Source organism: Girardinichthys multiradiatus, chromosome 4 (assembly GCF_021462225.1).
Source record: "Girardinichthys multiradiatus isolate DD_20200921_A chromosome 4, DD_fGirMul_XY1, whole genome shotgun sequence".
Lineage (NCBI taxonomy): Eukaryota > Metazoa > Chordata > Actinopteri > Cyprinodontiformes > Goodeidae > Girardinichthys > Girardinichthys multiradiatus.
The window spans coordinates 32,397,660-32,410,065 of NC_061797.1; the positions used below are offsets into that span (position 1 = coordinate 32,397,660).

At 40.1% G+C, this 12,406-nt stretch overlaps 1 protein-coding gene across 1 annotated transcript in view; it reads right to left on the minus strand.

Annotated features, from left to right (window-relative positions):
• The window catches only part of LOC124866622 (CUB and sushi domain-containing protein 1-like), a 436,935-nt gene that overhangs the window by 142,732 nt on the left and 281,797 nt on the right, over positions 1–12,406 (minus strand). The window contains exons 26-28 of the mRNA XM_047362500.1: positions 10,535–10,726; positions 2,619–2,745; positions 1,977–2,188 (exon numbers count right to left, since the gene is read on the minus strand). Coding sequence (XP_047218456.1) covers positions 1,977–2,188; positions 2,619–2,745; positions 10,535–10,726 — 531 coding nt within the window. The remainder of the gene's footprint in view (positions 1–1,976; positions 2,189–2,618; positions 2,746–10,534; positions 10,727–12,406) is intronic.

A 12,406-nucleotide genomic window follows, 5' to 3' on the forward strand; every position in this document is an offset into this window, starting at 1 on the left:
TATATTTTAGATTCATTGCACACTAACTGAAATATTTCAGGTATTTTATTGTCTTAATACGGATGATTTTGGCATACAGCTCATGAAAACCCAAAATTCCTATCTCACAAAATTAGCATATTTCATCCGACCAATAAAAGAAAAGTGTTTTTAATACAAAAAACGTCAACCTTCAAATAATCATGTACAGTTATGCACTCAATACTTGGTCGGCAATCCTTTTGCAGAAATGACTGCTTCAATGCGGCGTGGCATGGAGGCAATCAGCCTGTGGCACTGCTGAGGTCTTATGGAGGCCCAGGATGCTTCGATAGCAGCCTTTAGCTCATCCAGAGTGTTGGGTCTTGAGTCTCTCAATGTTCTCTTCACAATATCCCACAGATTCACTATAGGGTTCAGGTCAGGAGAGTTGGCGGGCCAATTGAGCACAGTGATACCATGGTCAGTAAACCATTTACCAGTGGTTTTGGCACTGTGAGCAGGTGCCAGGTCGTGCTGGAAAATGAAATCTTCATCTCCATAAAGCTTTTCAGCAGATGGAAGCATGAAGTGCTCCAAAATCTCCTGATAGCTAGCTGCATTGACCCTGCCCTTGATAAAACACAGTGGACCAACACCAGCAGCTGACACGGCACCCCAGACCATCACTGACTGTGGGTACTTGACACTGGACTTCTGGCATTTTGGCATTTCCTTCTCCCCAGTCTTCCTCCAGACTCTGGCACCTTGATTTCCGAATGACATGCAGAATTTGCTTTCATCCGAAAAAAGTACTTTGGACCACTGAGCAACAGTCCAGTGCTGCTTCTCTGTAGCCCAGGTCAGGCGCTTCTGCCGCTGTTTCTGGTTCAAAAGTGGCTTGACCTGGGGAATGCGGCACCTTTAGCCCATTTCCTGCACACGCCTGTGCACGGTGGCTCTGGATGTTTCTACTCCAGACTCAGTCGACTGCTTCCGCAGGTCCCCCAAGGTCTGGAATTGGCCCTTCTCCACAATCTTCCTCAGGGCCCAGTCACCTCTTCTCGTTGTGCAGCATTTTCTGCCACACTTTTTCCTTCCCACAGACTTCCCACTGAGGTGCCTTGATACAGCACTCTGGGAACAGCCTATTCGTTCAGAAATTTCTTTCTGTGTCTTACCCTCTTGCTTGAGGGTGTCAGTAGTGGCCTTCTGGACAGCAGTCAGGTCGGCAGTCTTACCCATGATTGGGGTTTTGAGTGATGAACCAGGCTGGGAGTTTTAAAGGCCTCAGGAATCTTTTGCAGGTGTTTAGAGTTAACTCGTTGATTCAGATGATTAGGTTCATAGCTCGTTTAGAGACCCTTTTAATGATATGCTAATTTTGTGAGATAGGAATTTTGGGTTTTCATGAGTTGTATGCCAAAATCATCCGTATTAAGACAATAAAAGGCCTGAAATATTTCAGTTAGTGTGCAATGAATCTAAAATATATGAATGTTAAATTTTCATTATGACATTATGGAAAATAATGAACTTTATCACAATATTTTGAGAAGGACCTGTATGTTCATTCATATGTGTTCATTCAATGTTTTGATGCCTTCTGTGAGAATCTACGTACAATGTAAAGAAAACCATAAACTGATAAAATGTTTCAGTCTACTTAGTGTGCCTGGATCTCTGGGTGATACATTAAATGTCTCATTCGGTTCTCTAGCTGGAGGTTTTTCAGAAATCCTCTTATATATTGTTTTAGTCCTATATTAAAAATTATATTGCCAATATAAATGGGGTTTGAAAGACAGCCGTAAACTGCTTGAGTTTGCTAATTAACTAATTTAATTGCTAAGTCAGTAAATGGCTTTCCTTTATAAGGGGAAATGGGATATTAATTAGAGCAGATGACATACATCAGTGATTTGATGGGATCATGATACATTTTAAGTTTAATTCAAAGCCACATTTTGCCTTTAACGTTCAGTTTGATGAGTCAAAATGAAAATTAAGCTTCTTACTAGAGAACTGTATAGAAAATCCTTGCTTGCTGATAAAATAATCAGCATCGAACTGAAGAGTGAGGATGTTGAAAGTTGAGTGGATATCTTCAGGTAAGGCTGGGCCAGACCATTCTTTCAGCAGGATGCCACCATCTGAAGGCCCAGATGGACCGTCCCAAACTCTCAAAATGTCATGGCCGACCTCAGTGTCAAAGACAATGAAGTGGAGGCTGAAAAAACACACACAAGAAAATAGAAAAACAAAAATATAATTAAGAACACTGGGGGGCAGAAACACAATCCAGCAGGCATGTGAGTACATCTCACTGTCAGCTTCTGCCATAATATGCAGGAAGGCACAGTGTTGGCACAACAAAAAATGGGGAGTGGTTTCAAACACAGCAATGGCTATGCCAGTAAACATTTCTTTCTTGTTAGTGAATATAAAATTTACTGACAATCTTGTTAGTTTTTTACCTTCTTAGCCTGGCTGACTGTGAACAGCCAGGAGGCAGAATCAAGCAACCCAGCAGTTAAATCACTTGCTTAAAAATCCTTGGCACTCATTCTTTCATTAATTATTCCACCATTACTCAGTTTTCTTTGAAACACGATGTCAAGTTTGCAGATGATGGTTGATAAAGTATGATTTATATTTACCTGATAGTCTTGCCTGTGTCCGCCTCTACGGTCCAGGTACAGTGGAGGTTGTTGTCATATGGAGCAGGGTATCCAGGGGAAAGAATCCTTCCAGACACTGCCCCAGTTATGTGACCTCCACACTCCGCTAAAAGTACAGCACACAGAGAAGTTATTTTTGAGTTAAAAATTATCTAAAGAAAATACATAATACCTTAACAACAAAAAACAAGTGTTTTACATAAATGTACATTTTCAATTTGCCAAAATTATCCTGAAAAAATAGAAAACAATTACTTGTAAACACAAAGAGCAAATAAGCCAGAGGTTGATGAGCAGACTGGTTTGAGTTGATAGAAAGGCAACAGTAGCTCAAGAATCCATTTGTTACAGCAAGGTTTTTTGGAATATAATCTCTGAGCACAACACATACGGACCTTTGACACAGATGCTGTACAGGCTTACAAGGCAGTAAAGAGGCCCCTCCTGTCACTTTCAAAAAGGAAACTGAGGCTCAAAACCAAACTAACTCACCAAGATTGACAAGAACAGATTAGTAAACGTTGCTTGGTTAGATGAGTCTCGATTTTAGCTGCATCATACAGATGGTAGGGTATGCATAGATTCATCCTGCCAGATCTTAACAGTTCAGGCTGGTAGTTGTCTTGTCATTGTGTTTGTGTGGAAAATATTTTTGGCAAACTTCGATCCCCTTATATACAGGAATTTTGAGTTTTCATGAGCTGTATGCCACAATCATCCGTATTAAGACAATAAAAGACCTGAAATATTTCAGTTAGTGTGCAATGAATCTAAATTATATGAATGTTAAATTTTCATCATTACATTATGGAAAATAATGAACTTTATCACAATATGCTAATATTTTGAGAAGGACCTGTAAATCATCTTTAAACTCCAGGGTTAATTGTGGAGTACCACAGGGTTCAGTACTTGGGCCAATTCTCTACTATATATATGCTTCCAATAGGTCAAATTATCAGGCAGGATACATTTTCACTGTTACGCTGATGATACTCAGCTTTACTTATCCATAAATTCTGATGAGCCCAACCAGTTAGATAGACTACAAGCATGTCTTGAAGACATAAAAACTTGGATGACTTTAAATTTTCTGCTTCTAAATTCAGACAAGACAGAAGTTGTCGTCTTTGGACCGGAGTCTTTAAAAAAGAAACTGCTTAGTCAATCGCTTAACCTGAATGGCATTAAATTGACCTCCGGTAATAAAGTAAAAAACCTTGGTGTTATTTTTGACCAGGACATGTCATTTAAATCCCATATTAAACAGGTTTCTAGGCTTTCCTTCTTTCACCTCCGGAACATTGCCAAAATTAGAAATATCCTGTCCAGAAGTGACGCTGAAAAACTAGTCCATGCATTTGTTACTTCAAGGCTGGACTATTGCAATTCTTTACTATCAGGATGTCCACAAAATGCAGTTAAAAGCCTTCTGCTAATTCACAATGCTGCAGCAAACGTTCTGATAAAAAATAAAAAGAGAGATCATATTTCTCCTATTTTAGCTTCCCTTTATTGGCTCCCTGTTAAATCCAGAATAGCATTTAAAATGATCCTCCTCACATATAAACCCCTTAATGATCTAGCTCCATCATACATCAGAGATCTGATTGTTCCATATGTTCCTAACAGTGCACTTCGTTCTCAGACTGCAGGTTTACTGGTGGTTCCTAGAGTCTCTAGAAGTAGAATGGGAGGCAGATCCTTTAGTTATCAGGCTCCTCTCCTGTGGAACCAGCTCCCAGTTTTAGTCCTACTTTTAAGGCTAGGCTTAAAACTTTCCTTTTTGATAAAGCTTATAGTTAGGGTGGCTTTGGTTATCCTGAGCTATCTCTGTAGTTATGCTGCTATAGGCTTAGGCTGCTGGAGGACATAATGACCACTCTCAGCCTCTTCGCTACATTCTCACACTACTCTGCAATTTTTCATTATTTGCTGTTATTTCAGCTTTTAACTTTATGTTCTCTCTCTTTTCTCTTCCTAGAAGCTACACCTGGCCTGACTCTGTGTCTACCTGTGACACCTTTCTGGAGGGGGCATCGTCCAAGCTTCTGCTGGCAACAACTTAATGCTCACCCTCTACTGATGATCCACATGGCCCTGTCTTTCAGTGTTTAACCCTTTCTCTCTCCTAGACATAGCTACTGACTGAGCTTCTACTGTGACTAACTCTATGTCCTTTCTTTCAGACTCTAACCTTGAAAACTGGCTCAGAGTTTATCTGTTCTTCCTTTCCAGATGAAACGACTAAAGGAGCTACATCCATTAACATTTACTTTTTCTTCCCATAGAAAGTACTCCTAGATCAGTGCTTCTGTGTTCTTTTTGTGTATCTGCTCTGTTCTCTCAAACCCCCAGTCGGTCGTGGCAGATGACTGCTCACACTGAGCCTGGTTCAGCTGGAGGTTTCTTCCTGTTAAAAGGGAGTTTTTCCTCTCCACTGTCACTACATGCATGCACAGTATGAGTGATTGCTTCAAAGTCAACGCCAGTGACTGTCCACTGTCTCTACATGCTCATCCGGGAGGAAGGAATGCTACAAGTCACTGACTCGATGCAATCTGCTGGGTTTCCTTAGATAGAAAAACTTTTTATCCAATTTGAATAAATAACTGAATCTGGCTGCACTGTTCAATGGTTAGGATTAATTGAAATGTATGTATCTGACTTGAAATCTATATTATTCGATTGAATTGTCTTAGCCCATTTTAAAGTTACCCACCTTTCACACAATGCGACAGGAAACAACACTCCAATTATTTTTACCTCTGCCTTCCTCCCTCCCTGTTGGACGGAGTAAGGGGGAGTGAGGTTTAGCCTAAACCGGCTCTGTTATGGTTGAGGTGCGAACACACTCTCCATTTCTGCTACCTGTGCGACCCCTTCTCTTTTCCAATGGTTATAATCAGTCTGACAGAGACGGGTACCCTCAATCCTTGTGGTTTTTAGTATAACAATGGCCACCAGTGGGCTCTAGATGGACAAATCTTATCAGTTTATTATTTCACTTAGTACCCGTACACATAGCCCATTCTAAAATGGCAAAACTAACACTCAGTAGTTTATTCTTACCTCCCCAAAAACCCTACACCATTCCAGACCCTTTGTGAAGTGCCTTGAGACGGCATGTGTTGTGAATTGGCGCTATATAAATAAAGCTGAATTGAATTGAATTACAAACAGAGCAATGTTTAAACAGCCTACTTGACTATTGTTGCTAACCATGTCCATCCCTTCATGACTACAGTTTATCTCTCTTTTGATGGTGCCTTCCTGCAGGATAATGCACCATATCATAAAGCTCAAGTTGTCTCAAACTGGTGTCTTGAGTATGATAATGAGTTCACTGTGCTCCAGTGGCCTCCACAGTCACCAGATCTTAATCCAACTAAACACCTTTAGGATTTGCAAAACCTTCTTGAATCAATGCAATGAAGAATTAAGGAAGTTCGGAAGGCAAAATGGTGACCAAACCTTTACTAGCAAGGTGAAACCTAATAAAGTGGCCAGTGAATATATCACAATGTTTAGGTCTGTTTTTTCTTTTTTTTTTTTTTTTTTGTTAGTTGCGTGTCTAAGTTTAGCATACATTTATTATAGGGTCTAACACTATGGCTTTACGATGTTCTGCAGTCTTAATTTTATTATCTTTTTTGGCTGTAGTTTAAACCCTATCACCATGATGCTTCATTTCGAAAAGAGGCCAATTTACTACTTTGCTGCAAATACAATGAAGGTGTGATGGTTAGGTTACATTGTAATCACATTTACAAATGCTTGAATCGTTAGATTTACTTTGGTTTTTTACTTTCAAGTTTAGCGAAAAACTTTGGTTGCTGTTATCCCATAAGAATCTTTATATTGCTGCATTAACCACAAGAGAGATTTGAGTCTTATCTTATTCTTTAGTAATTTTTAACTAAAGGCAAAGGGGTCGGGGGGATACTAAGAAGCAGAATCGAAGGCTGCAAGCAGATTCAAAATTATTGTGGTAGTACACAGTACCCATGGTTGCTCACTGAGCCAGGAGATCCCTGCTGATAAGAAAACTGTTTTGTACAGACCAGGTTTCATGTATGTGTGTCATGTGTTTTTGAGTGAGTTCCACCATAATTACTGCACTATAATCTATAACAACCAATTTATATTGCATTACTCTGGGCATGACGCACAAACAAAGGCAGAGAATTACACAAAATAGGCTAAAAACATACTGATGTATTCATTAAAACACATAAACAGACATATAGGAATCATTTCACCCCTATATGGGTTTGTCTCAGTCACTGTTGATTTAAAACAATAAAGGAAAAATAGTTATCTCTTTTGTCCTTTAAATCAGATATAAAATGGAATGTATAGTTATCGGAAGAGGAAAAAATATACACTAAGTCTGGTCCAGAAACCAAAAACTGCAATCAGAAAAGAGTTAGAGATCACATGCATATGCAGATCCACTGGTGCCTGCTGGTCACAGCAACAGAAAATAATGATAAACTGAGTGACAAACACAGTTTAAATCTCATCCAATAAAACTCCCAATTCATTGTTATTTTAACACTTTCAGTCCATAAATAAACAGATGCACATCCCGCTAGTTGCTATTAGCAACAACTTTCAGCTTGGTCCCACCCTTCAAAGCACAGGTGATCTGGTACAAGGTTTGATTTGCAATATGTGCAATGTTTCTGCATTGCACATATTGCCTTATAAGCCTGTACAGCCTAGCAGAAATTCTTCCAGAAAATTGTGTTTATTAAAAAAGTATACAAAGTAACTATTTCTGGATTTCTGGATTAATTTGAATTAATACACAATTACTTAATGGATTAAAATGTTGGTAGAAAAAATTTGGCGATGCAATTTACCAAATGCTGACAAGGGCACCAATAGAGTCATTGATGTGGGATCTGACTGGCCAACTGGACATTCTGAAGCCAAAACTCCATATACCATTCACCAGTTCATAATCATGCAACGTGATTTCCCAGTATCAAGCCCCTGAATTGTTTTCAATACTTGTACTCGTACTCATCGTCTTCCGCTTTATCTGAGACAGGGCCGTGGGGGCAGCAGACTCCAGCTCCTCCAGGGGGAGCCCAAGGCGTTCCCAGGCCAGCCAAGAGACATAGTCCCTCCAGTGTGTCCTGGGCCGTCCCCTGGGCCTCCTCCCGGTGGGTCGTGCCTGGAACACCTCCCGAGAAAGGCGTCCGATATAGATGCCCTAGCCACCTCAACTGGCTCCTCTTGATGTGGAGGAGCAGCGGCTCTACTCCGAGCCCCTCTTGGATGGCTGAGCTCCTCCCCCTATCGCTAAGGGAGTGCCTGGGAACCCTACGAAGGAAGCTCATTTCAGCTGCTTGTATCTGGGATCTCGTTCTTTCAGTGATGACCCAAAGTTCATGGCCATAGGTGAGGGTAGGAACGTAGACTGACCGGTAAATCTAGAGCTTCGCTTTTCGGCTCAGCTCTCTTTTCACAACAACGGACTGGCACAGTGCCCCCATTACTGCGGCAGCCGCACCAATCCGTCTGTCGATCTCCCGCTCCATTCTTCCCTCGCTCGTGAACAAGACCCCGAGATACTCGAGCTCCTCCACTGGAGGCAGGAACTCTCCTCCAACCTGAAGAGGACAAACCACACTTTTCTGGTTGAGAACCATGGAATCGGACTTGGAGGAGCTGATCTTCATCCCAGCTGCTTCACACTCGGCTGCGAACTGCCCCAGCGCACGCTCTAAGTCTTGGCTAGAGGGGGCCAGCAGGACCATGTCATCCGCAAAAAGAAGAGACATAATCCACTGGTCCCCAAACCAGATCCCCTCCGGCCCTTGGCTGCGTCTAGAAATCCTGTCCATAAAAGTTGTGAACAGGACCGGTGACAAAGGGCAGCCCTGCCGGAGTCCAACATGCACCTTGGACAGGTCCAACTTAGTGCCGGCAATGCGGACCAATCTCCTGCTCCGCTTGGCGACCCCAGGCCTGGCTCCAGGGTGGGACCCCGGCTCCGCCATACCGGGCAACGTCACGTGCCTCGATCGTGTAGTCCTTCTGAGGATATCTATGTTTTCAATACTCCTCGAAGCATAATCGAGTGCAGATATTTGCCAACTAAACCTGAATCTACATATAGAAAAATCCTTAAATGTATATGAATATTCTGCATACCTGCTGCAGTTGTGTTGATTGTAAGCCTTTACTTAGTGTGTTGTATATATTTTTTCAAATTTTAACCATCTTCAAAATATTAAAAAAAATGTTATCGTACTATCATCATAACTTAATGAATTTAGGTTTTTCATAATATGAAAATGTTCACCGTATCCATACACTAGTTTAGCTGGATATATCATCCTTTATCTCAGAATGGAAATAGCACAACCGCAAACCAATGAAAACATGGCTGTCTATCAAGCTCAGCAAGGAGGGCAACAATCAGAGAAGCAGCCAAAAGGGCCCTTACAAATCTGGAGGGGTTGTAGATATCCACAGCTCAGGTGTGAGAATACATTCCTTGAAAACCATTGGTTGTGTACTCCACAAATCTAGTCTTTATGAAAGAATGGCAAGAACATAGCTGTTGTTAAAAGAAAGGCATACCAGATCCCATTTCGTATTTGTCAGGTAGAAGTGAGGATATTTGTAATAATTAACTCTGCTGATCAACTTTTGGTAATTATCCTGTGAAGTACAGAAAGGACAATGCAACCTTGACTGAATTGTCTGAATTTACATCTAGAAGCAAGATTTTTTTTATTTTCTGAAAAGTTACATATTTAGAGATACAAGGTTTCTTTTTGCATGCAGTTTGCAACAAACTATACAGGGTATATTTGCAGTCATAGTCAGATGAGACCAAAATATTACTTTCTGGCCTATACGCAAAAAGATTTGTATAGCCAACACTAACACCGCACACCACTCTGAAAACACCATTTCCAGTGTGAAACCTGGGCGTGACAGAAGCTGTTTTGCAAAGAAAGATTGCCAACATTTCTGGCTTTATGCATAAAGCTAGTAGAGTAATACCCCACAAAAGACCTGTAGCTATGAAGATGGTTCTCAAAGTATTGACTTAGGGATGCTAAATACCTATGCAAACTATACTTATAACAAAACCATTTGTAAAAAAAAATAAAAATAAAAAGACATTTGGTAACCATGTATCCTTTCTCTTCCGACTTCACAGTTATGCACCATTTGGTGTTGGTTCATCATATAAAATCTCAATAGAAAAAAAAATCTCACAGTGAAATTTGGGGTTGTATAACACAAAATGTGAAACAATTCAACAGGTATGAAAACCTTTACAAGATTTCCACCAAGTATTCTGTCATGTTTGTTAGATCATCAAATACCTATTTCACACAGTGACATGCAAATTATACTTTAACTTTTACGTAACGCGTTGGTTTTTTTTTCCTTTTTTTGATTTTAGGTCATTTTTCCATCTACTTGAGAATGAAACAACCATAAAAATTACAGACTGTTGGACAATTCAAAAGAGCAACCTTTACACAATCAACAGGGGACCAAATGTTGACTGTAGAACAACTTATTGTCAAAAAGTAGATAGTCTTGTGTTCACAGATGAAGCAGAGAGACCCATTTTTATGCAAAGGAGTTGTGGTAGCACCACTACAAATATTTGCCACAGTGTTGAATCAGTCCCCACAAGCTATTTTGAAAGTCTTCACCTGTGTTGACTCACACATTTGTCTACTCACTCTATTTTTTGAGTCATTGTGCTGCAGCCTACAAACTGAATCTAGTTACTATCATTGCTTCAGTTTTTATTAAACTACACAAAAACTGCCCAGAGGTTAATAATTAAATTGCTGTAGCATTGAATTATTCATGTGCAAGGATGTCTATGCATTTGCTGGCATACTAACCAATACAGGAAGGAAGAGGTTTGTCCCAGACACGCCTATCACCACTTAGACAGGTAAGAGTACTGCTGCCATGGAGGGTATACCCAGGGTTGCAGGAGTACAGGACGAACGTGTTGGCATAATGACCATCATCCTGGATCTTATATCCATAACTGGGAACCCCCGGCTCCTCACAGCGAACCAGGTCAAAACCTAAAAAGAGACACATATGCAGAGGTACACATAAAGGATGACAGAGACAACCACGTACTGTTCAGGTTTTCACGACCAAAAATGTTGGTACATCATAAGGTCACTGCGATCTCTTGCTGAGTACATTCACTTCTAGCACAGTTTCTGAAATTGAAAACATTAATATGTCTAAAGACAGACGGATTAAATGTGCTGAGAATTTTAAGGTGCTCTACTTATATGATTCATTTTAACATTTAAAGATTAAAATGTTTCTTGCTTTAATCAAAGATACAGTTGTTCTTAAAAGTGTAAACACCCCAGGTAAATGTTATTGTTACTTGTTACTAAAAAAACTGAGACCATGCTAAACGATTTTAGAATTTTTCAGTGTTAATGTGAGATAACCTATATCATGTATAATTCTACTGAAAGATTAAAAAATGTTTAAGAGAGAAATATGGAAAAAGAAAAAAGATGCAATAACCTGATTGCATACTCATTAACATCCTTAAACTAGTAGTTTGATGAAGCACCTTTTAATTCATTTCCAGCATTTAGTCTTCATAAGTTCACATCTAATATCAATTACAGCAAATTTAATTAACCTAAAATAAAGTTCTGTATGTAATAAAGTTTCATAACTTTTGTTCATTAGCATTTGTTAATGAAAATCATAGTTTGCAGAGACATTTAACAGATCAGAATGTTTTTAAATATACGTATCAGGAGAAAGGCACCAAAAATTCTGCATTATTGTGTGTATACCAAGACACAGCGGCAAACATTACAAAAACTGGACCTTTACTCCAAAACTAATAAAAAGAGAAGATGGAAACTGGTCAGGGAAGCTCGCAAAAGGCCAACAGCAGTACTGATGAAGCTGTGGGAATTGTCAATGATTATTGGTTGCTTTTTACATGTGAACACAGGCAGTTGTATTCTCCATATGTCTGAAATAGAACTCCATGACAGAAAATGCTTCTTCCATGAAAAATATCCAGGTCTGGCTAAAGTCTCCCAAAACCTTGTTGAAAAATATTTTTTGGTCTGATTAAACCAAAGTTATGTCTGATTAAACAACAATTCTAAAAGATTTGTTTGGCACAAAGACAAAAGAACATACACACAATGACACATAGTAGTGGCAGCATCATGCTATGGAGTTACAATGTCCAAAACCTTTGTGTGTGTGTTAGAAAGCTGAAGTTGAAGTGGGATTTATAAGTTCATCCAAGTCACCAGCCTCAGAAATCGCAGGTTAACAGCAGCTCAGATTAGAGAACAGGTCAATGCCACACAGAGTTCTAGCAGCCGACACATCTCTAGAACAACTGTTAAGAGGAGACTGTGTGAATCAGGCCTTCATGGTAAAATAGCTGCTAGGAAACCACTGCTGAGGACAGGCAACAAGCAGAAGAGACTTGTTTGGGCTAAAGAACACAAGGAATGGACATTAGACCAGTGGAAATCTGTGCTTTGGTCTGATGAGTCCAAGTTTGAGATCTTTGGTCCCAACCACCGTGTCTTTGTGCGGCACAGAAGAGGTGAACGGATGGACTCTACATGCCTGGTTCCCACCGTGAAGCATGGAGGAGGTGTGATGGTCTGAGGCTGCTTTGCTGGTGACACTGTTGGGAATTTATTCAAAATTGGAGGCATACTGAACCAGCATGTCTACCACAGCATCTTGCAGCGGCA